Source organism: Branchiostoma lanceolatum, chromosome 1 (genome assembly GCF_035083965.1).
Source record: "Branchiostoma lanceolatum isolate klBraLanc5 chromosome 1, klBraLanc5.hap2, whole genome shotgun sequence".
Lineage (NCBI taxonomy): Eukaryota > Metazoa > Chordata > Leptocardii > Amphioxiformes > Branchiostomatidae > Branchiostoma > Branchiostoma lanceolatum.
In genome coordinates this window covers 6,907,849-6,935,805 of record NC_089722.1, presented here as the reverse complement: position 1 = coordinate 6,935,805, position 27,957 = coordinate 6,907,849, and the positions used below count along the sequence as shown (strand labels likewise).

General features: G+C 43.8%; 2 protein-coding genes across 9 annotated transcripts in view; one reads left to right on the top strand and one right to left on the bottom strand.

The window, feature by feature from the left end:
• Positions 1 to 1,293: 1,293 nt before the first annotated feature.
• The window catches only part of LOC136432358 (runt-related transcription factor 1-like), a 76,803-nt gene continuing 50,139 nt past the window's right edge, over positions 1,294 to 27,957 (bottom strand). For 2 of the 6 annotated variants that reach the window (XM_066423944.1, XM_066423860.1), the window contains 6 exons: positions 25,142 to 25,227; positions 19,283 to 19,648; positions 18,437 to 18,541; positions 13,820 to 13,873; positions 7,571 to 7,777; positions 1,294 to 4,010 (listed from right to left, as the gene is read on the bottom strand). In XM_066423944.1, coding sequence (XP_066280041.1) covers positions 3,244 to 4,010; positions 7,571 to 7,777; positions 13,820 to 13,873; positions 18,437 to 18,541; positions 19,283 to 19,648; positions 25,142 to 25,190 — 1,548 coding nt within the window. In that variant the 5' untranslated portion in view covers positions 25,191 to 25,227 and the 3' untranslated portion in view covers positions 1,294 to 3,243. Of the gene's footprint in view, positions 4,011 to 7,570; positions 7,778 to 13,819; positions 13,874 to 18,436; positions 18,542 to 19,282; positions 20,289 to 22,597; positions 22,769 to 25,141; positions 25,228 to 27,957 lie in introns of those variants that run through there. The other 4 variants (XM_066424023.1, XM_066423774.1, XM_066423607.1 and 1 more) reach the window with 4 other exon arrangements.
• The window catches only part of LOC136433253 (transcription initiation protein SPT3 homolog), a 101,811-nt gene continuing 95,406 nt past the window's right edge, over positions 21,553 to 27,957 (top strand). For 2 of the 3 annotated variants that reach the window (XM_066425398.1, XM_066425310.1), the window contains exons 1-2: positions 21,553 to 21,734; positions 22,089 to 22,195. In XM_066425398.1, coding sequence (XP_066281495.1) covers positions 21,666 to 21,734; positions 22,089 to 22,195 — 176 coding nt within the window. In that variant the 5' untranslated portion in view covers positions 21,553 to 21,665. Of the gene's footprint in view, positions 21,735 to 22,088; positions 22,196 to 22,700; positions 22,826 to 27,957 lie in introns of those variants that run through there. The other variant, XM_066425489.1, reaches the window with a different exon arrangement.

The following is a 27,957-nucleotide window of genomic DNA, read 5'->3' as shown; positions in this document are numbered from 1 at the left end:
CTTTTTTTGTAGTAGAGCAGATTTAGGAGAATACTGAAAATGTACCTCTAAGTTTGCTGTGGTTTGATGTTTGCAGTTTTCATGGTAACCTCTTCACCAGGAACTTAAAACCACCGTGAAGACGCTCAGTTTGTCCTCTGCCCGTCTAACTCCTTTACTGAACAAAAAAACACAGCAAACACTCATTTCGTCCCTACAGCAAAAATGAATCATCATGGACTGCATTTTCCCTATACTTAACATTTGATTTTAACCATATTCTACATCATAATATAAAGTTTGCCTTCTTTGGACTTGTTCTATCTGGGTTTATGGTCCTTGACTGTGGATTATAATGTGAGAGGCTTTCTACAAAGGCTCCTTAAGTTTGCAGCTTAAAATCAGGACAAGCCTTGGTCACGTTATCTTCTATTTCCAAGAAAAAGCACACAATTGTGTGGTTCCATTGGTATTGTCTCATTAGTGACAAACAACGTACTGTTTGGTAAATATTGATGTAAACAAGATGCTGAGGTTTCCAAAGAAACAGGTGCCCTGACGTGGTAATCCTTAAGGTACACTTTGTCTTAAGGTGACTTGTTATCTCAAGACGGGCCCTTTTTTTGTTTGACTTTCTTGAATTCCCAGATTTTCCGTATTTTCTGTCTAGAATGCATCATATTCTATCTAGCTCCAGTATGCTCATCTGATACGTAGCTTTCTTATAATCTCTACCAGACTTATTATATAACCACGCCAGCTATAGGGAGAATATTTGCCAGGAGGGTTTAGCCACCAGAGGGTTCCATCTTCGAGGGGGGATGTTAACCTTACCGTGGGCTGACTTTCCTGGCCAATTATTCCCTTTTTGCTGAATTTTACGATCCCTTACCCCCCGTAGAAAGGCCTGGTGGAGGCTAGCTTTCTTACACAGAATAGTGAGGCACTCGTCCCTGTTTAGATATTTCAGGCCCTTGCTTCATTTATCGTTTCAGGTATTGAATATATTTTTTCTCAGAAGCAGTGTAAGAGGGATGGAAATTCCAAATGACTGTTTGATCCCTGTTTCCATTGCTGTAACAGAAGACCGTGGAAATCTGAGCTGATCAGAGCTCTCACTTATATTTCAAATGGTCTATTTACAGGTGCCAGAGTAGCCAAACCATATATTCTGCAGGAAAGCAATCAACCGAGCACACTGGAGTTAGAATTGGATAGACTTCAGGGAGTCCAGGCTAATAGAAATCACAGCAGACTTATATACTTCCAACCTTGAGATGTGAAAGAAATAAGATGAAACAGATGAAAACACAATTCATAGTATACATATTCTTTTGTTTTATTCTGAGAAGGTCAAACAATTCTGACTCTACTGCAAACGAAAAACGAATACAAAATATCTTAAAGCTTTGTCTCTCTTTCTAGCAACAAACATAAGATATGCAAGTACACCATAACGTACATGTGTCTGTATCGGTTAAACATACAAGTTTACATCATGCAGCTCTCCTACAGGTTTTTGTGCACTATACAGCAGTTTTAACTTTCTATGTCACCCAAGATATTGTTGGTACAGCGAGTTGGTCTACTAGAAAAGACAGTAGTGAAACCAGCATCTTGAAGCATACTGTGATGTGGTTCCTTAAGTACTAAAGACATCTTGAAACATAAGTCAAAGGAATAAGGAAAGATTGCACAAAGACGGACCAGACCATCTGACACATTCACCCATTGCATTGATGCGTTGCCACATAATATTTGTTCAACATGAACCCCCTCTAGATAGTTTGGTTCAGTCTGAATATATGGTGAGTGGACCACAGTATTTACAGAGTTAGGGGTGGTAAGGTTGGTATGAAGGAAGTGGTAATGCAACAGTGGAATGTGCTCTTCCTTAATAACACGCACACACCAATAGCTTTAATGTATGTTTGATGAGTAAAGAAAATACAGACACACTTTAAGAGACAGTCATTTTTAGTATAATGCTGTTAGTATGATCAAGTGATACAGTAAAGAAACCATACAACACTGCAATAACATCTAAATCTAGTGGATTTCTATATTACTTAGAATTCAAAGTAATTCTCCATTTAACTATGACAGTCACAAAACCTACTGATAGATGTTCATATTTATGTATGTCATACTTTAAAACAAGCTTATGATGCACATGTCTGTCTACTTTATGTTATTTCTCTTTTTTTGATATCACAGCATTTGATCTTAGCACTTACCAGTTTTTGGTTAGGCCATTGATACATCTTATTCTCATTGACTTTTCAAAGCATGTCTACACTCAAAACATGGATTTGTTTACTGCATTTGTAAAGTAGCTACCACTCAGTGCTCAGTGAAAGCATGCATTGTCTGAATCTGTAAACATTTCAACTGATAACAAAATTATCTCAGATAAAACAAAGACTGTTCTACCGGTTAGAAAACAAGCTTTGATCTAGAGGACGAGACAAACAGTCTTACTCTCAACCGTCCAAAGTCCACTCACTCTGCAACAACTTCATTGTTTTGATCAGTGTTTTTCCAATGAGCTCCTATGGGATGGACACTTAATTATCTTGTTACATGAAATAGATAAGATTTTAATATGTTAATGTGAAGAGTGAAAGAGGTTACCCCAATATGTCAGTTCCAAATCACATCAATTACTGAGTAATTAGTGACACTTAACCAGTATTGTGCATTAATTTTGTATAATTACTATTGACAGTGACAACTCAATTATAAGTGACAATGAATGATGATACTTTCTATGCACCTATACTTTCTCCCTACACCCTACTTCTTTGTCTAGGAATCACACATACACACATCAGTTTGGTCTTCGACAAATCATTTGATGATTGAAAACGACAACACGATAAATTCTCTGCCTCCAAATTTCTGATCAGTATCTTGTTCTAAAGCATCACGGCTTTAGAGGCTATAATTATTTGGTACACTGTACACGACAGACTGACATATGACAGTAGAGAGGATACTAGCCTCTCTTGTAATCTTACGCTAAAGACAGTTTGCCTTGACTGACACCCATGTACTTGTCATTGATACGAGTGCTATACTGTCCACCAATCTTGTGCCTTTATAAATACGGTAGCTCTGTACAGTTTTGCCCATGGCATAATACTCTCAAATGGTTTTTGCACAACGATAAAAAAAAAGGACATTCGAATTCCCTCTTGGCGCCATGTGGCTTTATGGAATCATTTGGTCAGAGAATTCAATTTTGGACGTGCGATGACAGAATTAGTACGGACGCCAGACTGTCTCTCGCTTTTCTGGTGACCCCCCTGGCTGGGTGTCCATCTGCTCGTCTTGCTGTCTGTTTCCATGGTTACCGCTACCCGGTTGGCTGCTCGCCTCCTTTTCCTGCGCTGGCAACACATGCGGCTTGTTTTGAGTCTGAGAATTGGTCGTGGGAGCGAGAATGCTGGGTTCCCTAGGCCCCTGCGGTGTACCGCTGCCCCCTGGGAGCATGGGGTACTGGTACGACCCGCCGTAGAGGTGGTGGTAGATGCCGTAGGGAGGGGAGCCGGGGGAGTAGTTCCCGAGCTGCCGGGGAGGGGAGTTTGGGCTGGCAACGAATCCGCCCGGGGCACTTGTGAGGGTGGGGAAGCCTGGAGGGGACATGGGGAGGTACCGGGGGCTGGTGAGGCTAGTGGGCAGCATGGACATGGTGGTGGTGGGGCCGCTGCTGTAGGCCGTGAACCCGGTTGCTCCCGCCGCCGGGTACAGAAGTCTGGGGTCCGAGAGTCTCGGGTCGGAGAACCGCAGGTCCGGGTACGAGAACTGCGAGTCGGCCGGGAAGCGGAGCGGAATGTCGCCAGGAAACCTCTGGGTGATGACCTCAGGCATGGTCGTCGGGAGGCGCCCGGCCATCTCCGGGGAAATCCGCTCGATGGTCGCCGCGGCCGTCGTGTGAGGTGGCATGGCGGGCGGCGGCATGGGTGCGCCCATGAACGGCTGGTACGGCTGGTACGGCCAGGACGAAGGTGGCGACCGGGACGCTCCATCTGCAGGGACAAGATAAGAGAAATGAGGAGATTAGACACATCAATCAAAAGCCGATCAATCACATCACAAGGTCAGATTGGGGGTCGCGATACCCGCTACCCCGTCTACGTCTAGCGATGCCGAGTCAACGAGATAACCCGTCCTATTACGGTCATCAACTTCCTGTTACATTTATTGTGTCGGATAACTGTAGACACATCATTCTTCCCCTGGCGTATCAGATAGTCCTCGCTAATTGAGATATCGAGTGGTAACTTCTGTATGAAAGTGGCACACGTGCCCCCAGGTCTGTGCCCTTGAGCGTTAGCCACGACCCTGACACTGGAAATTGCCCCTGCTCCTCTTCGTGATAACCTTTAGTCTGGGAGTCTGATATAGGCTTAGTGTACGGTAAGGAGATTGCAACGGCAGCCTTGTCCACGGATATGTCACAATCTCAGCAAGAATGCACCTTAAGAAGAGGTTCAAGAACAGCAGATGATTGACACCAGATTATTGACATATCAATGTCAATGAGAGAAAATCTGATCGCATTTGTCAAAACTGACAGCGAGGGTGATGGACATGTGTCACAATGTGTTTACAGAAATAAGTGGGTAGGAGTTTTGGTTGGCATTGAGGATGGCTGTTTGTCGGTTAACCTTCTTGTTTTGATCACCTAAGGTCACCATCTGGCTCCACCATGGACGCCAGCTGGATGTTTGTTTGTTTTGAACAGAAGCTGGAAAACCTTGGCAGTGACGACAGGTTGGGGGTCTGTATGGTGTATCGGGATATCTATTTATGACTTATTTACTGCTGTCAAGGTGTTGGCTTATTTGTGGATAAGATAACTTAATAAGTTGTGAATAGATTTTTTTCATGACTTTTTGTGGGGGTGGATCTCCATTAGGAATTTGTGATTATCTTGGATTCTTACGTTAGATGTCCAAGTTGATGATTGTCATTTAATGTATTTTGTACCTTTGTTTTTCTGAAGTCCAAATATAAGTAGACAAAAGTTACCCAGAAACCCCCATAAAGACCCTCGTCCTGTCAGAACCTGGAAGACAACAACATTCCATTGGGATGGAAATCTCCAGATCTGTACCAAGGCCAAGCCGGTGCTGAGAACAAACACCTCGCCCGCCCATGTTCAAACAATGGGATCAGGGAAAACATGACCACCTCAAGAGCCTTTTGTGGGCAGCAATACAAACAAAAGGTATCACATAGCCGGGCTGTTCCCGACCAGGAGATAAAGTCCCTGTGTTGTGGTTACAACGAGGCGGCTCAGCATGTCGCACACAACCGATAAGAAAACAATGGCGGTGTTTCACCTGTGCACGTTTTGGCGTTTTGAGGTCCGCCGACACTTAATACGCAGGAACGATAATCTTTTCAACGATGTTGCCATACCGCCGGGCTGTGTACCGCACAACACTTGGTAACTAGGTTCTAGATTGTGTTTGTTCTGTGGAAACTTGGAAGGAGACCAACAATTTGTTTTTCCTCCGTGTATGCAGTTCCTGATTGGCACCCGTCCATTGGAGTCACCTGATGTCAGACTTTGGCCTTTTGACAAGAGCACTACAGGGGCCCTCTGTTTCTCTATCGAGTTGCTACTTTTCATTCATGGATAAACATTAAAGATCCTCGTATTTGTGTGCACAACGATGTTTGGTAAACCTCAAGACATTAATTACAGTAATTGTGTAGCGCAAAATCCAATACATGCCAAAAGATTAGATTGTTTTGGAACTCATGCCTTCCCCAAAGAAATGTGAAACACAATTCCTAATTGTATAAATGGATACTCAGGTTAGAGTTCCTTTGTTACCATCCAAATTTGGAAACCTCATTGGACATTTCCTTATCATTCATTAACCATTAAACTAGGCTATCTTGCCAGTGATCTGTTATTATTGGGGCCATACCACGTTCTGTCCCTCTGTAAATGGAAACATGCACTTCCTTATACCAAGGGATGAACATTCCTTTGTTGTAAATCTATGGTGGCTGAAAATGCCATTAATCCTTCCCCATCCCTCCGTCCTGCATTCCTTTGACACTAGGAGGATTCTCCTCATTCCTTAGATAGCAGAATTGAACCCAACCCTTCAAGAATTTGTGTACTACCTGTCTTAATGCTGGAGCATTGCCAAAATCCCCCTCAAAAGTGTGGTCACGGTTATTAGAAAAAAAATTACTCACATGCCCTGAAAACCAGGATCTTGTATATTTTAATGGAAATAGTCAAGGGATGAATGTCGTGTGGAAAGTTGAATTTCGTGACTTATCTTTTGGGACTTTTGTTTTTAAGGAAAGCTAAGGAAGGAAGATGACAATGTTTTCTTTTTTTTCCTTCAACAATGCCAGGATCGTGAGGAATGTTGAAGAAGCTTGTTTGAGCATTCCTCAAGAACAATTACTTGACATTCTTTTCCGCCCGCTTAAGTTGTTTAGCGTATACCACAAGTCCTTATACATCAACCTGGAAACCTCTTTTGTTCTTGAACGAACTGTGAAATGTACTGGACACTCCCACAGGAAGTCACGTTCATGCACACACGTAGTGCTTATTGTTTCCATTGTTTGGGACAGCTTCAGACTGTATTGCACCAAAGCAGGTGTCTCATATTTTCAATGTCGACTTTAACCTGGCCAGTTTAACCCTCAGATGGCCAATCAAAAAGAAGGAATATTAGGTTTGAAAAGGAAGCTAGTTATTAAACTGGAAAGGTGCTAGTTGTTTTCTTAGACTTCACCTCTTTAACAATGACAATAAAAGCCAAGTTAAGCCAAAGTCTTTTTCTTGCAGCAGCCAGTTAAGCCTCAGTTATTGCAGAAAAAGCTTGGGTCTTTGCCTCAGGGAAGCCCTGACCATTTACTGCCGAAGTCACACGTATCGTTCACTTCTAGTGTTGCCTTCCCACCGTAAACCTTCCCTGAAGCAGTATACGCTTCTTCGGTTAACTCCCCGGTAAACCACAATGAGTTCAGTAGAGCATTAACCGTGTTTACCTGGCCACAACTATGTGAACTCCACCCAACCTCTGTAATCTTCACTGATGACATTCTTGCTAACAATAGAAAAGGTGTGTGAGCTAAAGCCGACTATCCCGGGGTGATTCCGGGTAAAATCTTCCCGATTTCTGGGAAAGCCTCCTGATTATGCTGTTTACAGTTATATGTGTAGGTTGCGAGCTTCAACCCCCATATCTAAGTGAACCACGAAGTATAATATGCTTGTATCTTTACCCTAAAAATTTCTCAAAATCAACACTTTTTTCTTTCCAAGTTTGAAATGTCAAGTACTTTTTAAATTCTATGTTCTATGTCCTCGTAAACATTGTCCGACCTTGTGTGGCTTGAATCTTAAACCTCATTATCAACATGTCAGTTGTTGTTAATTTTCAAGTTTAAAGTGGCCTGTATTTTTTTAATGTTCAGTGTCGTAAAAACATTGATCAACCTTGTGGGGCTTGAATCTGAATCCTCAACATCAAAATGTCTGTTGTTCCAAGTTTAAAGTGGCTTGCATTTTTAATGTTCTGTGTATTTAAAAACATGGACAAACCTTGTGTGGCTTGAATCTGCGGGTTTCCGGGTGTGTACGCTGAAGGCGGCGGATGGTGACCGGGCGGCGCCTCTATGAGTGGAGTGCGGATGGCAGGAGGAAGCGGCTGGGCGATGTGGCTGTGTCGGAGTCGCTCCAAACCCAGCTCACTCAGACGTTCGGAGAAGGACAGCGCGTGCTTCTGTTCTTCTAGCTTCTGTCGGTGCCCTGAAGAAAATAGATGTTCCTCATTAGTTCATCGTCCTCAATGTGTTTTATATAAACAATCAAAGGTTACAACATTCTGTCACTCAATACATTATTGCCTTGTTATTATACATTAAACTTTATAGAATATTGCCAAGTACCAAATCTCTCACAAAAAGAAATAATTGCTGAGGACTGGACTGAAAAGAATATCATTTTTGTTTGAGTTACCAGCTTTTGTATAAGAACTAATCTGATGCTTGAATACCATGTCTGATATATGTACTTTCTAAACGCACGGTGCAGCCTTTTTTGTCATAAATTTTATGATTTCTAAGTGAATTTAGGGCCGCCAGCGCATTTCTGAGGAAAAGTTCTGCGGAGTTGAATTGAGCGATCGATATCGTGATTGTAACGTATCGCTTTCTGTAAAGTTTCGCTTTCTGTCGCACATGAGACATATTCCTCTTGACATGTTCCATGACTTGGTGTCAAATGTCGCGGCATGTCCATAAGAGCCGGGAGGTACTCTCACGCCCGTAACAACTTTAACTTCATAATGCGCCCAGTTATTAAATGTATTATTGGTCTAGATTCACATTTCTCCATCCGTGGGTGAGGACGGGTAAGTAGGCAAATTTTATTTGTGAGTGAGTGCACTATAATCAAAACAAATGACACATAAGTGCCATTTTTCATAACACAGATGACATGTACTCTTCTGACATTAGTCAATGACTGACAAAAGTAACGACATCAGGAAAATTATTACTTACTGTAAAAAATGACTCAATTAGCACAGTCTTGTTTGGATAAAATACATGCAGAATATAAATGAAATATTCACTGTACACCATGCCTCTGTTCTTGGAGTGTGTGACTTTTGCCCACTACCATTATATTCCATCTATACATAATTCACAAGGAATGATTCAATAACCAAGCCAATCCGTCTTCTCGGCTTGGAGGTTAGCACGGTGGAAAAGCCTTAAGCTGAACTTGGAGTCAAGTCTTTTCAAGAAAATTTGCACCAGAAATAGATCCCAAATCGGATCAGGGATCAATATCTGGTCAGGATGATAGGCGGAACATCGGACAATGTTGTGTGCGACATGGGTAATTTGACACCACGGACCTGCTTTTACGCTGGCTGGTTAATCTTGTTTGGAAGTTATTTTACATTTTTGTTGGAGTTTGATGGACTGGTGATTGAAAGGCTGTCCTGCCCTTGGCGGAGGAGTGATACCTGCGGTGCGGAAGTAACCAACTTCATCGCTCCGAACGCGCCTTAATTCGAAAAGGGGTCCCAAGGGAGCCTTTAAACACCCAGTTATGAAAAACTTTTGACGTGGGACACACGGAAATGGCAACTTTCACAGGAAGGGGTGACCGAAAATATGATATATCCATATATTTGGGAATCTGATTAGCATTGATTCCCACCCTGACACATGTGACCCCCCATTTGAGTGCTGACATAATTTCATAAAGCGGTGGATATGCAGTTATGACAAACTATAGGCATGTGTTCTGTGACAATCACCATCCATATCTACCACAATTTATTATGTTTGCCCGTGTCTGCCTGTCAGAATCGGTCCGCCCCAGCTACACGCGATGCGACCAAAAGTCCCGCCACCGGCAGCCCGAGGAGAGCTTCGACAGAGACCCCCATTTTGATTCCTCACGCGAGGCTGCCCAACCGAATCAGTGATCACACCAACGACGAAACGCTAAGCTCCCTACATTGTGTTACTCACACAAGGTCTTCCCAGGCCCAGGGTTGAAAGGGCTGCAGAAATCACATTATGTTCACATCATGCGATGTACTGATGATATCTGCGAGCAGACGTGATTCCCCAGCCGTGCTGATTATGATGAGTGGCGAGGCGGCACTGCCGAGCTTCTCATGCCAGTGCTACGTGACAGATCCGTTGGCAGATTGCAGTGACAGCTTAAATGCTGATTGCAAAGAGTGACTCAAAGTTACATGGCTAATTTTTTCTGTGTGAATTTATTTTTCTCTTAAGTTGTCTCCCATAGAAACAAGGTGGTAGTCTACTCAATGATAGCCAAAAATTATAAGTGCATGCAAGACTTCAAGTGTCATTGAGGGGTTGCGAGAAAGTTACGCCTGCCTCCAAGTCAACTTACTTTTTTCTCCTGTTCGTTTTGCCATTTATAATTCATACTGTTGAAAAAAGTTTCAGGAGCAAGGGTTTAAGGTATGACACAAGAAAATCAGCTAAATTAGCTTTAGAATTTGTGCAGTGAATGATTTGTGTGTGCAGAAATCCTTGCCAATTTTTGTAGCTTCAATTGCTGTGACATGCTGCTTTAATGAAGGGAAAAAATGATTTTCAGGTTCCTATCTTTTGTACATTCAAAAATGTATCATCCTTCATTTGACTTTGTAACAGCACGGCCCGCCAGTCAATCAAACCCCTTATCCTCAGTTGATCCCACCTAAACCTATGGTTACCTCCGCGTTGATTGACAGATCCAAAGTGTCAAGATGGGGGACAAACTGTCACCATTTCAACCATCAGACACATTTATATAAAGACTTTTTTGTTATATCTTTGGCAAAGGTAATGTCATTGTATCAGACGATCAATATAGAAAGACAATGGCGTTGCCTCGTCTCAAACAATGGCTGTCATGATCTCCTCATGAAATATTGCTGGGAGGAGAGACAGAGTGATTTGGCCTGAAATTGGTTTGGAGGTTGGAGCGCCCACCCGTCAGTGGTCACCCAGACACCGCACCTTCCATCTTGGCTGCACAATGGATGTGCGGCGTTGGTTGCACGTACGTGTTCGCGTGACCATAACCCAAGGACGCCATTGCGGCGAGGTTGGCGTCAGGATGGCGGACAGCGCGAGTCTGCCGAGGTTTCGAGCTGTCAGTAACCCCGCCTGATGCTCATTTTTACAAGCCGCAGCAGCAGGCAAGTCCTGGCGGTCCTAACTACCTGTCTACCCCACATTAACCCTAGGGGAAACCTTTCCACCCTGTCTTAGCTGACAATAAATTGGGTAATGAATGGGGGTAAGTTCAGAAGATGCTGAATAATCGATGCCGATGACAACAGCTGGTTTGTCACAGTCCCCGCTCTGGTAGCGTCTCTGCGCCTCGCTCGGTCTGAGCAGCAATAACCACAAAATGGGACAGGTGGACGGGTCTCGGCAAAATGACAAACATGCTTTTGTAGGAGACAACCTCTGCGTCTCTGGGGACCTAACTTGAGAGAAAAAAGGCTGTAACAACCTTTAAAAAGTCCAGAAATTGTCCTTTTAAACATCCTGTTGTAGGAGACAACCTCTGTGTCTCCGGGGACCAAATTTGAGTGGAAAATGGCCTTAAAATGTCCAGAAATTGTCGTTGTTCGATAATAACACTGTGAGGCAGAGGTTACAGTTACTGTTTTGCAGGGGTTTGAGTAAGTCGATTAGGAAGTGTAGAGGATAACATGATCCGCACACCCGTCCATCCATCATCGCCCAAAAGAAGGGCGGGTAATCCACGATGAGGGTCCTGTCAAAACTCTGCATGCGGAGCTTCAGAAACTTCAAGGCCCGAGGAAATCCCGCTTTCTATCCCCATTGTGAAGATGAGCCTTTAAGCCACACAGCTGCTGCAGTTGAGCCTAATAGGTACATTGCATGACCTGCACTCAGTGGGACTATGTACCAACATAGGTGGTCATCCTCAGACCAAAAAAAAAGCAACATCATTTTGGTTGCAAGATTGTCACAGTCACTTGCGGCATTTTTGTTCTACTAGTCTAAAATTCGAGGAATGATAAACCCTACTTTTTAAAAGCAGATAATCATAGTAGATTACACTAAACGTAATCAACTTTAATAAGGTGATGTCGTAATTCTTCAATGATTTAAAGCCCACCTGTTCAGAGAACACCTGTCTAAGTCTGTAGCGACGGTCGTTATTTATGCCATGTCTACGGATAAGCACATTATGGATGATGATCTTTGTCAAATCCAAATCTAAAGCCTTAGTCTGCTGCACAGAGGATTTGTCACTTTGGTTTATTGTCAGGCCATGCCGGCTCACCAAATCCAAAGTTGCACACCGGTGCGGACCTGTTCGAAGGCCATGATTGGCATCTAACTCTGTCAGTCTAAGGTCATTAATGTCGTCGGGTCAGACCCTTCGATTTTAAAGCGATGAGAAAACGTGAAGACTATCATCTCGTCTTCTCGGCCTCCGACGCTGGCGTGAGTGATCTAATTTGTGTGGAGAGTGATATGCTTTATCCCCCTCCCGTCACAACGATCCATCATATTCTGACAGTAATATCAGAATATTAGCCAAAGTGGCATAAAACATAAGACTCTTAAGAAGTGGAGAGCCAAGACAGGATTATGATTTTAGCATCTTTCCCAGAAGCACTATGAATGTTTAATGCGAAAAGCTGCCTTCCGGCGGACCTTTCGATTTTTCAAACTTTTAATTCCCCGAAACTTCCAAAGTTCGTTCGACAAGAGGCCAATCCATCATTCTCAAGAAGGTAATGACTGACACATAATCTCATTGTAAAGTATTTTAGCCATCATAATCCATAGATTGTCTTTACACGAAGAAGGAAGGGCCAAGTTGATCCCCATGGGTTATGGGATCGGGAACGTTAGGCACTAGGTAAACCAGATTTACCAAATGCGGTGTTTGTTTAGGTCATCAAGACAGATCCTTCGCTCTGTAAACCCAACGCGGGGACATCGATTTCCTTCTTAGTGTCATCCCACCATGGGATTAAGGCCTTTATACTGCGGGGTGGTGGTGCGACAGTCCCAGCGCGTACGATACTTGTGGGAGACAATAAAGTGTGTGGGAGGGCCGTGAGGTGGGGGTGGTCACAGTGGTGGCGGCATTCCACTGGCGCACCATTGACAAATTCTTGGTATGAGTTCAGTGTGAACAGTATTTTGGCAGCGACTGAATGTATGTGTACACTTCCTCACCAACCCAAGGGTTGACAACTGGCAACCCCGACATTGTACTTGTTTCCATCAAGGTGGCGGATATCCAAACACTGTTTCTCCTTTTGAATCAAATTTTGCTCTAATGCTGCTCTCTTTCCTACAGCCTGAAACAACTCTCACAGTGGTAAATACAGGTATAAGTACGCAGATTTACAAACTCTAGGGAGTCTGGCAAGATGGATAACTTACTTCTAGTCACCTCTTGAATGACAGGCAGCTAATAAACCTGTTTGTTTCAACGTTATGATACAAGCCAGGTGTACCACAGGGCCAGCTAGGCGTATCCTCGGATGCCCTACATAAACCACGTCAGCAATGCCTTGAGGTGACAACTACTTCCATAGCTTTAGGGCTATACCTGGTGAGAAGGTTCTGACCCGGCCCCACCAGTGCTAAAGTAAAGTAGTGAAGTGTTACAAATTGGACTCAAGAGGTATGTGTTTCCGGTCGAGGGGCATCTGCTACCTGTGGGTGCAACAGGATGGGAGTGCCCAGGTATCCTGCCCAGGTGAGAGGAAGTTCCGTCAATTAGAACGACTAATTGTAAATCGTGTGCACTGTCACACGTGCCACCAATACTCAAGTCAAGACCACAAGTATGTTTTCTTTAATAATGTACGTTAATCTATTGTGGAAGAAAGCAGGGGTTTATTTCCAGCATCAATGTTCAGAAGTTGAAATGGTCCCATATGATGATAACTAAATGTCAAATTTGAAATCATTTCAAATCAAGTTAAGACCACAAGTATGTTTTCTTAATGTACATTAATCTATTGTGGAAGAAAGCAGGGTTTATTTCAGGCATCAATGTTTGAAACTAAAGTTCAGAAGTTAAAATGATCACAAATGATGATGACTAAATGTCAGATTTAAAGGTATAACAAGTAGGACTTCAGCTTTAACAGTTCTATGTATTGCAAACTACTGTCAGGTTTTATATGATGATTTGAAGAGTAAAAACCAAGGGAGGAGGCAACTAAAACTGACAAAACGACAAAGGGAGGGTAGTGACAACAACTTCAAAAGGACACAGTGACAGAATAAGTGGAAGAGGACTTGCCTATTAAGGCCATGCCTAGGTCTGTATACGGGCAGCTACCAGTATGGAAGCGGGCTACAGAGAGGGGAGACAATAGAGCATGGACAAAAGTTAGTGAGGTGGTCAAAATGTGCACACAATAGGCCACAAGTGACAGTTACAAGCAGAAATGAGATGATTCGCTGGGCCGATTAAATCTGAAGGTGACAGTATGTTAGCGTTTCTGGCAGTTCCATTGTTCCATTCAACGTGGCGCCCTCTGGGGACTATGTTAGTTAGGACTACAGGTGAGGACAACAAAACGACACACCGATAATCTTGTTACCGTAATCCGATATCCAAAAAATACTGACGACTGGGGCTTTTTTGAAACCGATAGTTTTCGAGCTTGTCTTTTGCTGGACATATTTTGTAGAACGCTAGGTGATGTTAGTTACACTGTCATTGAATTTCCTGTGGATATCGTGAAAAATGTGGACTACTGATGTCTATTTCCAAACTGCCACTTTTCATGGACGCAGGACACAAAACGAAAGTAATTATGGTGTCATTGAACATTTTGGTGTAAATGCATGCACTAACCGTTAATTAAACCCCAGGTCAATTAGTCCCCTATGCAAGAACAGGTGAGGACAGAACCGAGACAGGTAGATTGTAAGGTGGATGTTTAGCAACACCTGCTGAGGTAATGATATGTTGTCAGACACACCTTCAACAAGCAAATCATAACCTTGACTTGTGGCGTCAATATAGCTTTGCAGCCTACACCTGCAACTGGCACTTTACACAACATATCTAAAACACCCGTGTAGTAGAGTTTTTGATGACATTTGGTGTCCTGCGAATCAGGTTTTCACATCATAAGGATTTTAATTTGATATTTCTTTTTCCATACAAAGAATTACACTCACCCCATCAGATCTATGATTGTACCAGTGCTACCAATGTTTGGGCTCATAAAATGTTATGGGGGGTTAGATTTAAAAGACACTGAGTTGTCCAAAGACTGACATTTGTGCAGCTGGCCTGACCACCATGCTATGGCCAGTCCGCTTATCTGACAGTTTTAAGTCTCATTGTAGATCCCCCTATGCAAAGCTTGGAACAATGGCACCTCGGTGGGCCTATTTACTATAGGGAAGCATTTAATCAGGCCGGGGAACCAATTACAGCCAATCGGCAGCCACCATGTCGAGATATATTGCCGAACACCACTAGATACCTGTCACCTACCGCGCACAAAGGAAGTTTCAATTATAGGTAGAATAATACCCAACTTTATCACCTGTTCAGAGACAAAGGGGCCACCATTGGTCGGCACGTGCAGGCTGCGTCCACACATTATCTGTGTGGTGTGGGTACGTCGTCCGAATAACGCGGCTATTGTGGGCTAAACACACAACAAGGCCGCAGCACACGTGCACCCTACCTTTTATCATTACACTACATTTCAACCATAGATCTGACAATGCAGGCAATTCAGCCCATTCAGTCAATTCCCTTAATTGAGGTGGGGGTGCTTTTTCCAAAAAAGAAGAAGTAAGTTTCAAGATTCAAGAGTTGATTGGGGTGGGAGAGCTTTTTCGAAAAAATTATTCCAAAGAAATAACTTTTCCTGTGTAAGAGGCTCAAAACTTTTAGTCCTCAAAGTTATTCAGTTTTACAGCTTGTTTTCTGCTGGCAGTTTGGTCTATTAATTTGCAGGGATCAAGTAACAAGCAAAACAATGACTTACTTTAATGGCACAGGTGCACCTGTACCTGTAGCAGGTATAATAAGGGATGCTTTGTCGCCGACAACAAATCCTTAGGATTACAAGGTCAAACGTAAAAGGTCGAACATGTCGCAAATGTGTCAGACAAGTTTCAACCTGGTCTCAGGAAATGCGCGGACTCCCGAAGGGTTTTTGAAACCTACAGTTTATCATCTGTACAGTATGGTGCTCTGTTTTATTGTAGAGCTGGCAAAGCCCTGTTATGACCTTGTTATGGGGACAGGGAGACATTTCATTAGTAGATTATCAAATAGTTGATAAGCACTGAATTGTTTACTCTTGGGTACAGGTCAACAGTACGGGTCCAGTGCAGTGTTTTGGTCAACCCTGTGTGTGTGTTTGTGGTATGGTTGACTTGTATACGTAAAGCTAACCTTTGGTCTGGGTTGAAAGTCCTACTGTTGGAAAAATGTGGAGGCTCTGTTCGGTGTTTGGGTCGAAAACGTTAGTAGAAAAATACACATTTAGACCTAAATTGCTGAGTCCTTTTGTTTTAGTTTAGTACTGTTGGAGACAGTTGTTGCATTTTAGAGGCATCATGATATTGTCTTTGCTAGGTCTTAAACTGCAGGTTTCATCACGATGGCATTTTTTTGTTCCAAATGACAATACACATACTGTATATCTCATCTGTCGACCTCAAATATGTTCATTTCAAGCGAGACTACCTTTATTCTCTGTTTTTATAGTTGTCAAATACAAGGAGGTTAAAATAACTTTGATAAATTTTAACCTCCTTGCCACATACAACAGTATTTTACCGCAAAAGCTGCCTGTCCCCAGTACAATGAAAGTAAATTGGTTGGGCGGCGCTCTCCACAAGTCCATAAAACAGTAACATATCGGGTGACTCAATACAGGCTTATTGTCACCTATGTGTAAGCTCACTCCACCATTACTATCTCACACCTAGCACTGGGCGTTTTTTCAACTCTAAACCCCCTTTGACATTTGAACAAGGCCGAAACAATTACCCCCTGCTAATACACAGCTCTAAAGTGTACACATTTCACGGCGCTATCGCTGAGGCGGATCATAAAAGACGCGATGTGGACAGATATCACTCAACAACGGAGCAAAGTTGAGGACACCGTGAATCTGTAAACATGTGAATGAATGCCCCCCGCTCTCTCAACCGCCTGCATGCAAACAAATCCTCTGGTGTTTGCTTTGGAGTAAATCTATTGGTCGCGGCCAAAGTTGTAAACACACAGACCACCAGGTGACTTCAAAACACGCGCGCCCGAGAGGGCATCGCACCGGTTTTTTTTTTCTCTCTCTCAAGGCTACTACTTCTTATTCGAAAGCCGCGGCGAAGGCCAAGTCACTCCACCCGGCACCTGTACAATATCACGCTACAATCATGAGGTAGCCAGACTGTTGACATGAAGTCCTAGACTATTTTTAAACTGATTGGCGGGAAAAACAACGGGCTAATAATTGACTTATCGCCACTGGCGTCCCTGAAAGTCGGCCAAAAAACCTTGCCGAACGCAGCATATTTTTTGCGTTGTTGTTAACATACAAACACGGCCACTGAAAAGTACATATGGGTCAGCGAAAAATAGCAATGTACACAAAAACATTACAGATAACGTGTAATACTTAGATTAAAAGTCAAGCGAACCGCTGTAAAAGCTTGTTCAATTGTTGGCGCGAACATCAAGAACATCGCCAGAACATTTGAATATCTCACTGCAAGAACGTCGGTGTTTTCTTTCTCCGACTCCTATGCTTTACGTATATTTCCCTTTTAACGATAAAGGTCAAATTTTTCAAACACAATCACGTACAACGTTTACTAACTTAGAACAGTTATAACGTAAGTAAATTCCGAGTAACGGCCATACAGGCCGGAATTACGCAAGCACCAAACGGCTACTTGGCAAAGGTTCATGTTTACAAAGAAAAAAGGAACCTGACTTGGCTCGGAAAACTATCTGACGTGTCTCGTGACTAAGGTTAACAGCATTAATGCGTAGAAACGTTACTACTTTGCGTCATAATTACTCCCAAAGACGGTCAATTTCATTAAGTAACGGTCGCCACTTTTGAAGTTGAATCGAGAGAAACTCATTGATGACGCAGACTTGATTTGATTCCAAAGAAGCGTGATCTTGCGTAAACCAGTCCAATCCCTGGCAAAATTGCGAAAGTCTTTTAATCTTTCAATCGCACGGAAAGGCTTGAAATAAACAGTGCGCCCCACAGAACGTTTCCCCCATACCAAGAAATAGTCCGATTTAATTGATTAGTTAGTAAAAAGTGAAAGTACACGCGACCGCGGCATGTTTCCCAAGTTTAGTGAACTATCCCCAGCGATTGTATTCAAATCAGCCTGCGTAGCGTGCCATGTGCTTTTCACGCTGTACCCAGGCCCCGAAACCTTGCCTCTTTCTTCACAAACATGTTTTCAAAACCAGCCGTCTACATGTTGACGTGGGACAAAGGTGACAACAAACGAACAAAGTACACGGGGCTTTGGCGTGTCAGCTTCGGCTGGTGTTACTCAGTGTCAACGCGAAGGATTCTGGGGCGTCTCTCTTTCATGTGGATACCTGTTGTTGTGTTCCCCTATCGCCTAGTTCAGGGTTCCACTTTCTCAGGCACATAGCCGCTGAGTTTACACAATACGTCCGGGTCGCATACCACCGGGCAAGGGCGCCCTCTACAACAAACCGAGAGCACAGGAAGTCACATGGGGCATGAGTAACCCAACCCTGGACCACCGGTGCTTTAAAATAGCGCGGGTTAGCATTCACTGGCGGCGTGGTATGGCCAGTAGTAGCCATGTGGTCCACGCTGGTAAACTACTAGTATACAAGAACGTGAGGTAGTATTAAAGAAAGAAAAACTGCACTTACTTCTTGGCTCTCGCGGCCCGTCGACGGTGACTTTGATGGCGCGGTGGTAGGTGGCGACTTGAGGCGGGCTGGTAAACACCGTGATCGTCAGCGTGAAGCTCTTTCCTGGAAAGGGTGGGGAGGGAGACAAGGGGGCAATGAACTCACGTGATCGTGACTTTCCCAACAATCATGCCTTCCTCCGAGGAAGTGTCGGGATTTCAACATTCCAAACTACTGAATGGCAGAAGAACACAGGGGTCTATTAAGGACACGACTGTCTACATTTGTATACGTGTAACGTTGCGTGTATAGGATCACGAGTAGACATATAAACAATACACGTTTGGTCAGAAAAATAGAGAAATACTTCTGCGTTGAAAATTGTTACTATCCCCAGACAATTAATTCCATACCACGCATACCTGTTGTCAGTCTGAAACTTGCATGATCGCCGAAACCAATAATTCGTCTTTCCTACACGCAACCACGATTAAAAACCGCGGCCTTGCCCCCACACAACACTCGAAATAAAAGGCTCACCGACGCCAAAGTGGTTTCGTACATACGTAAGACTACGAAATGTCAGACGTTAATCGTCTAGAGTTTTAGCCACCAAGTATGCTGTGGGTGACCATGAAAGGGATAGCGTAGTACGATTACAAGAACTACTTGGTAAATCACAATAGTGCGTCCGTTGGATTTCGCCCACAAAGTACGTATGTGTACTCATGGTGGTAAAACTTGGCCACTTGCCCAAGAGCCATGATGTTACAAAACCTAGTAAGCTACATACAGGGACACTAGATTTTTGGTACAAAACATGAGTTCACAATGCTTAGTGTACGTCTGTTGTTGTGGTCTTACCTCGCCCGGACCGTCCGACGAAGCGCAGGTCGTTGAATCGGGCCACCTGGTTTTTCATGACGGCCTGGTTGTTCCTCAGCTCGGCCGAGTAATTCTCGTCGTTCCCTGCCATGACGGTGACAAGTGTCCCGTCCGGGATGTCCCCCAGTGCCACCACCTTGAAAGGCACGGGGAGCGTTTTGTTGCAGCGCCAGTGCGACGGGAGGACGGAGCAGACGAAGTTGGGGCTGTCTGTACGGACTAGTTCGCCGGGGTGGTCCGCCAAGGCGTCCACCAGACCTCGGTCTCCCTTGAAGTGGGGGTGCACCTTGCGGTGGGGGTCTCCCATCTTCCCGGGGTCCGCGAACGGCGAGAACCGCCTGGAGTCTAAGGTAGAAGGGGTGGGAATCAGCATGTCAGTTCGTTGGTGAGTCGTAGTCGCGGTTACAAAGCTGGCCACGAGCGCGGAAGGGCGCGGGCTGTCGCTGCTCTGGTGTGTACTGGTCTGAGTGTCGCCCGCTTCCGTCGCTGCGGTTATTTCACGATGCGCAACGAGTTTGTTCAGCATGTAATCGCCAACCACTCCCGCTAAGCTCAGTGACTCACTACCCAGTCACTCACTCTAGGGGATATGGTCAAACTGAAGGCTTCCGCCCTGGCCTGATTCCTCTAGATGTTTTAAATAATTGGGGAAGATGGGCCCGAGGTGACCCCGCAGGCGACGAAAACCTTTGTTCGAAGCCTAACTGATTCGCGCAACAAGAATTCGTGTCAGTGCTGACTCTTGGCTGGCCGCCCACAACCTCACTTTACTCCACTATTCAGTCAATCGCGTGGTCACAAACAGTGAATGTAGTTGTTTGCCTGGGGTTGGGTTACGGAAGACTTGTTACCCATTGCGTAGCAGGCCTGACGGCTTTTTCGTGCCGTGTCAACAATCAATAGATCGTTACACCGCCAATCACTTTATCGCAAGAGTACAGGAGCACGCCTCCAAGCATGGCTTCGCCAATCAAGCCCCGATCGCCGGGCGCGCACCCTCCCTGTAGTCGCAGGGACCCTTAATGATCCTTGTGGTTTGGCGGCACGCTACGAAACCAGGAGACGCATTGTTGTGGCGCTATTTGGCCCTCGGGATATACACATGTCGCGGACATTTCTGGAGCAATAACAGAAAAACTACAACTTCCCGTGTAAGATTAGAGGCGGTGCGGTCTTTTCTAGTGAGAAATTAAGTCTATCTAAACCAATGATGTGCTTTCCCGCGCAATTTAGATTAGAAGGAAAAGTATTCTTTAAAGCCTCTTATAGCGTGTAATTTTCTCAGACCGACACGGTATCTAGTCGTTAAAAGAAAAGCGACAATATTAACGAGGGCCTCTTCCTGTCTCATGAATAAAACACATATATTTTGTACGACCAAAATTTTCTTTGCCACAAATGTCGTCTGCAACCATGTCAATCTTCAGTCGGATATCCGGACGTGTATGTTGTTATTTCAGGTTGTCCGAAATGATATTTGTTTAGTGATAAAATACAAAGGTATGAAGGACATTCTTAACAAGTGAATTGTTTAAAAACTGGCAAAGGAAACGTTAACTTGATTCACTGGAGTGTAGGTATAACAAGAATGTAACAGGTGAATTTGTCGTCTGCTAAAGAAAAACAATTCTACGAGGAACACGCGTTGTGTAAACCGCTGAAATACAGGCCTTTCTTTCAAAATCACGTGCATGACATGTTGGTTAGGGCTGGGGTTTTGTGGGGATCAAGGTGTGAAACATTCTTCCGCTCAGTTTTCTTTTGTTCCTCGTTTATGAATCAACCAAATTTTGGTCTGAATCAACCTTAACGTATCCCACAGAAAGACCCGCAAACATCGCGCTCGGCGCACCCTTCGGACCACCGGAAGGTGTTTTGTTTGACGATCGATTTGGCGGATAAAGGATCTGAAGTGCCGCCTAACCACAAGAATTCTACGGCCAACGCCCACAGAAAAATAACCATGTTCACAAATTGTTCACACACAGGTCAGCCACCCCCGTCCATTGGTCACTTCCATTACAGGACCCCTTAGGTCAGCCATATTTTCATTTTTCCAATAAAGTTATCGGTATTTTTGTAGTTTTTGAAAAATAAACTACTCAAGAATTTTATCATTCACATAGATTTTGTGATTATTATATACTGTATGGACGGAATATCATACGTTTTGCCCTAGCAACAATTCTAGTCTCAAAGTAGGTAAAATATACTCCACCATGGTGGTCTTGGAAGTGTCAGGGGAGTTTGTTGACCTCCTGACATGCGCAGTAGGGACCAAATCGCCAAGATGGCGGACTTTAGTTGACAATTTTCCTTTCATTTGACAATTTTCCCTCCGTGAACACTTTCACAGGCTAGCATGACGAAACCGAAGTCCAAGAAAAAGTCGGAGAAGCCCAAGGAGGCTTCGACACCGACCGAGAGTAAGGTAAGACCCGTAGAACAGCCGTGACCCCCCATGTTCGCTGATTCACGTACAGACTTGTTTTCGCCCAGCTGCGACCACATGACTGATGTGCGTAGGCGTATGATTGAAAGGCGCTCGTATGTCGTGTTCTGCTTTGACAAATCTGCTAACTGTACACGAGCTATTGTCGGGCCTCGCCTTTAGTAAGCCCAACAGTCACTTCAAAGTGCCGACCCGTTTCCTGTTTGCGAGTTTGTGGGTCATAGTAACGAACGTGTACCCCATATACACCTGTAGAACGCTTGGAGTGTGTATAATTATTTTTGTCCAAACATGCCCTGACTTAGTTTCTATGTACGTTTCCGTTTTTTGTAGGTGAACGTGCCTACTGAAAGTCCCATTGGCCAAACACCACCAAGCGCCCCACCTAGCGGGAAAGTTGCGCCCAAGTCGTGGTTTACCGCCGAGATACAACTTATGATGTATGTGTCTCAAATTCAATATACTATATCGTCTGAACATACTTTCCCTTTACTTTTTGCTGGTGTCTCTTAATATATGCTAAATATTCTGACAATGTGTCATGACCGAATACTACCTTTACACAGTTTTACACATACTGCACACAAGTACTGTTCACAAGTAGTTGCAGTCGCTAAGAATTTGTCAAGTTACTAATTAAGTAGTCATGTCCATACTTTGTTGTTGATAATAGTATAGTTCTGACATTTATGTGGCGTCACTATAAACAGAGTAGTCTAACCAACTACCACACCCTTCACTCCATTTTCATATTTAAAGTTTACGATCAAATCTTAACTGCCGTCTTTGAATCAGATGACAAAAGTACTTTAGTTGATAGGAATGTTGATACGGTCACTCACTTAGCAATCGTAAGTCGGCCAAAGTTTTGTATTCCCTGCTATTCAAATGTAACTCACCGGCCTGTCCTTGTGCTGCCAGTCTGGTCATGCCTAAGTGCTAGGTATGCGAGATGTTTTTCCACTGTCCGGCGTAAACAGCGAAAAACACCTGACGTGCCTATTGTGTTGGGGCAGGCTGAGGAATGTGGCTGGTATGTCCACTCTTTGTGCAGTTGTCAAGAGATCGAGGTAATTGACATGGGATAGTTTGTTGATCAGTCCACCCCACCCTGCTCCAGTTTGACCCAGTTTTTGTGCATTGTCCAGGGAGTAGAACTGTTGCAGGGGTCCTTGTGAATGAGTGGGTGGCTCACTCCAGCACCATAGTGAGAGAGGAATGCTCACTGCATTGTTGAAATGTGTGAGAAAATTGATTAGGAAAGGAGACAAAGATCAGGTCCAGAGTTCTAGAAAAGTCCTTGCCTTTTGTGAACCGGGCAGTGTGGGAGGTCTGCTATCAGCTTATCTTTTTCTTCCTCTCTTTTTGCCATAGGTGGTTGTCTAAAAACATCAATAGCTTTTGTTTTAATTGTAGCATTTTTAAAGTGATTTTAATCGGAAATTTTTGTGCTTTGGAAGTCAGTTCTTAGAACATAGAGAGTCAGTGTGCTGTTCTTGAATAAGAGCAGGTTTTGGCCTTTGTAGAATCTGAATTAGGTTTAAATGGGATTTTGATTGTGTACTTTAAACTCATTTAAGCAACTTGAAGTGTGATGTTTTATTTTCAATGAAAAGATAAAAGGAATTTATCCTTAAAGTATGGCTCTTTCAAGTGTGAAAGCCAGCAATACTCCAAAATTATTTTGATACCTATTCAGGCAAGCAATATCAATGTTTTTCAAGGTAAAAAAGTCTTATATAGCTATACTTTGTACGACCCTATCTTCAAACATGTAAAACATTTACATCAAATGATGTGGAGTTTACAAAAGCTATTCCCTAGATAACCAGCTTCAGGTTTATCCAGTTGTGAAAATTGTACATGCACCTAATTTACTTGCTCTTCTTGTAGCAAAACTAGTATTGATGTCTTGAAGGTTTGCCTTGTAAAATATCTGACACCTTTTCAAATTATGTCATGAAAACAAGATAACATGGCACTTGTACAAGTAAACCTGTCAATACAACTCTACGTAAGCTCCTCAAATACTAGTTCTGCATGGTAACAACTTCTAAATACACTCCTGTTTCCGGCACAACATATCTTGAATGCTTTCTATTCGCTTCTCTATTTGCGCAGACCCTTTCTGCTACCTGTAGTGAGTGGTTCCTTCCTGTAAGGTTCATTAGTTCTGAGGGTGTTCTGACATGACAGGAGGGCTGACCAGTGTCATGTTCCCTAGTGTTATTTTCCATTCAGCGGCTCAGGTAAATTTGTGGGTATGACCGCCCCCATGTTATTCCTCCAAACACCTGGCGTGCCAGAGGCTTGTGAATCGACTCTTGATACGGTGTGGTGGTCGGGTTGGTAGGCGAGACGGGCACAGGGCTCTAATAGCCTATTCAGCCCATTCAGCCAGCACCCTGTAAGCACTTAACTGCTTCCGTAACAATTGTTGTTTGTTTTGAAATGGACGATAAGCAGGTGAAACAAAAGCCAACCTCCCTGTGAAGCGGCGGCACCTTTACCTCTCTCACCTGTTTTTAAAGAAATGTGGGAACGTTGAATAACGAAGTTACGCCGCGGGTTTTAGGGGTTGTCGTGGCATGGCTGTTGGCGTCAGCGCTTTGTTTACCGGTTGGCGGCAGATCTGACGTCGGATAAGCGGCACACGCCCCCACACGGGCCATGTCTAGCTGATGCCGCTTGCAACAATTTTCCCCTTTATTTAGACCGGTGGTATATTTTAGTTGATTTTCTACACCTCAAAACGCTTGCAACAGAAATGCAGTTGGCAATGCAATAAAGCGTTGATCCACGTTTAATACTGCCCACAATGAAAAGTGCTCCGCGCCTGCAGCAATGCGTAGCTTAATTCAATACAGGATTTAGGAACTCTCCATTCACACAAATAAGCTCAAGCACACCCTGTCTCACGGCTCTTAGGCACATCAAAGCTCACCGCAGAAAGTCCCTAATTGGCAATTCATTACACAGGTAACATGTTGTCATTGCAGGCTTTAGCTCTTTCTGCAGATGCTGCAAGGTGCGTCGCAACAGCACACATGCTCAATACCCCCCCAGGACATTTCCGTCTGCAGAGGTAACATCTTGAGCATCCAATTTGCTTTGCAACACCAGCAGACGTGCAGTGTCCCCGATACATGATACCTGCCCAGAATAAATGCAATCAACTCACCTTTTGCGTTCGAGCTGTCCGTCAGCACAAAGCAGTATGCATACATTTTCTCACAGTAAGAGACATACACACACTCTTTCTGCAGGTTTACAATGTAGATATTGTACGTATATTTTAGCTTGCTACCCCCGGACGCCGTGATACGTTGCACAAGGCGGCTTACTAACCGGGGGAGGAATCAAAAGTAAACTGAGGATTGACTTACTACGAAAGGGATCCAAGTCAAAGGCCTGCCAACGATACACCTCCAACATGGTATTAGAGTGAAGGCTCCCCTCAGGCTCTCAGACACTACAAGTGCAGGGGAAGAAAAATAACGGGATCAGCTGGGGAGACAGAGATTGGTCGACGGCGAGTCGGCAGTGGGCGGTGTGGGGTGGAGAACCCACCACTAATTATGCCGGCACCTGCCGAGATGGACCACCACAGGTTATTGTCTCCAGCCCTGGTCAGGATTAAAGCCGCAGACGTGGGCACCCTTACCTTTACACCGTGCCGCTCACTCAGTCAAGGTACCATTTACCTGCTGCTATTGTCTCCTCGCTGTACAGCCTAGTCCGGACCCTTTGTTTTCTCCCACCGTCTCTCCTATTCGCACATAGAGCTGACAATGGAGGTAATAAAAGGTACGATGGTGTAAATCCTTTCCATGTGAGTTGTCCGTTGGGCGGGGGAGCTCGGGCGCTTTGATGTATCGGGGAGGATGTGTCCGGTACGCGTGATCGCGGGCTCACACGGAACAAGACAGGCAGCTGACATTTTTGATTTTCGTTAAAGCCGTCGCTCCCCCGTTTCGTGGTTGGCGCGCGTTCCCCCGTGGGAACAGATAAGCGAGATTGTGTCCTTGATCGGGGCTTAGTTGTGATGCAACATGAGTGATACCTCGGAGTTCTACCTCACACTTTCCTTTGTCCCACAATTAAATGCTTATCTGTCTGTCTGTCTGTCTGGGTGCTAAGATAATGAACAAAGCATCCTGGCCCACCAAAGATAACCGTCCGACACATATACTGTCATGAAAAACGCTTTGAAATGTTGGACCAAATTAAAGTCATCCACTTCCATGGATTTGACACAGGCTTGTCCAGATGCTCAATTTGTCCTAGATCAGTCCAATTAGTTTTGAACTAATTAGCGTGTTTGATGAATTAGCTCCAAGACCATTTTGGTCTAAAAACTGAGTTTCACAAATCTGGTTTCGGCACCTGTATCCTTATCGATTGACCATACAGTCGCAAAGAGTTCCCTGTTGGTTGAAAAGCTCCCCCTATTGGAAGCTGAGTAAAGAACAGCAGAACTCTGGATGAACATGAGAAATGGTGTTTCAAAGTCTAAAAGACTGAAGGTCACATGAATTGATGAGAAATTTATCCTGTTGGCAAATTTTATAATCTGGAAAAAAGAGCAAAATGATAGATTTATGGTCTGGAAGGGTGTTAACTTTTTCTCTCATAATAACTAGTGTAATATCTTTGGTGAAAAAAATATCAGAATGAAATCGTAATTTGTTTCTTGGACAGTAATAAAGAAACAGTTGCACACCAATGACCAATAGGAACTTGGAGAGTTTTCAATGTAGGGAGTGATTCATCCAATAGTGGATATAATGTAGGTCATTAAGATAACACAACTATGTTGATGTTGATATCAAACATAGCAAACTGAGGAATGATTCAACCTTCCCAGTAATAAAAAAAGCTTGATAAGGATAAATACCTCAGAAGCTCTGCTGCTCAGTGTGTTGGGAGTTATCTATATACAATCCTCTTATCTTTAAAGAAATTCCTTTCTTCAAGTTTGGATATGGCTTGGGGAGATATGTGTAACAAAATATCCCAATGTCAGATGACTTTTCACTCTGCTATTCTTTCTCCATTTGTAGAATTCCAATTTGGAAAACAATGAAAAAAGTCAGACTCTTGTCGACTCTTTTTGAGATTTGATATTGGCATTGATTTAACAAGAGGGAAGGTCCCAAGAGGGCTGACAATTCTAGATAAGCTGTGTTGTCCTTTTGTCTTCTGAACCTAATACAGTTGACCTTCACCAAACTTTTACATGATAAAATCTGTTTATAGTTGAATAAATCTTTTCCATTGTGCGAGTCGTGCTCGTACGCAGAACGTCATCGCACGACGTTCCCTTATCGTGTAATCGCCATCACGCATCAAAGAATTATTGGACAAAGGACATGGCATAATCATGTCACCCTTTGTGATGGACACAGGGTCCACAATAATTGCTTACACACGATCTAATTAAGGAACGGCGGGGATACATCATCGATTATGGGAAACAAAAGGGCCAATGGCTCGAAAGATGTCACTTTTCAAAGACGAGAGGTTTTTATGATGGTGAGTTGTGGTAGTAGCGAGTGATATCACGCTCTGGGGATTAAGGCCTTTCACTTACTGTCGTGCAGACGGCGGTCTGGATTCTCTCTGCGACGTTTTTTTTCCGTGAGGTGGCTAAAGAGGGTTTTGCATGGATGGATGGGTCTGTATACAGATGGTTCAGTTTGGGGACCTGTCATGACTAGTTAGTTTTATTGTCTCCCTTTTACAACTGACGTGCGAGCTGGCTTATGTCCGAGGTTGGAGGGTGAAAGAGATGTCACTAGAGAGTGGCTATCACTTATCTTTGTCTTGCTGTGCACTTCGCTAGAGCATGAATAAAAGAATAGAGGCGGACAAAAGATGGTTGTTTTCCATTGTTTTTACATTAACTGCTAACTCTATTGTTAGACTAATACAGACAAAAGTCCATGTTTTCTGTGTACATAAATGTTGATAAAAAAATGTTAGCCGCAGCAGCCAAATGTGACAGTAGCCCATCACATCAGTGTAGCTATTGTGTTACAAATTTTATCAGTTGTGATGTTTACAAAATACAGTATATAAGAGTAGCCTCCTTTGCAGGCTGCCTGGGCAACGCCGGCGTTTATTTCTTGGGAGCACTGATTCATGATTTTCAACTACGCGGCAGAAACGGTCTCCCAGCAAAAGAACCTGGCCCGATAAG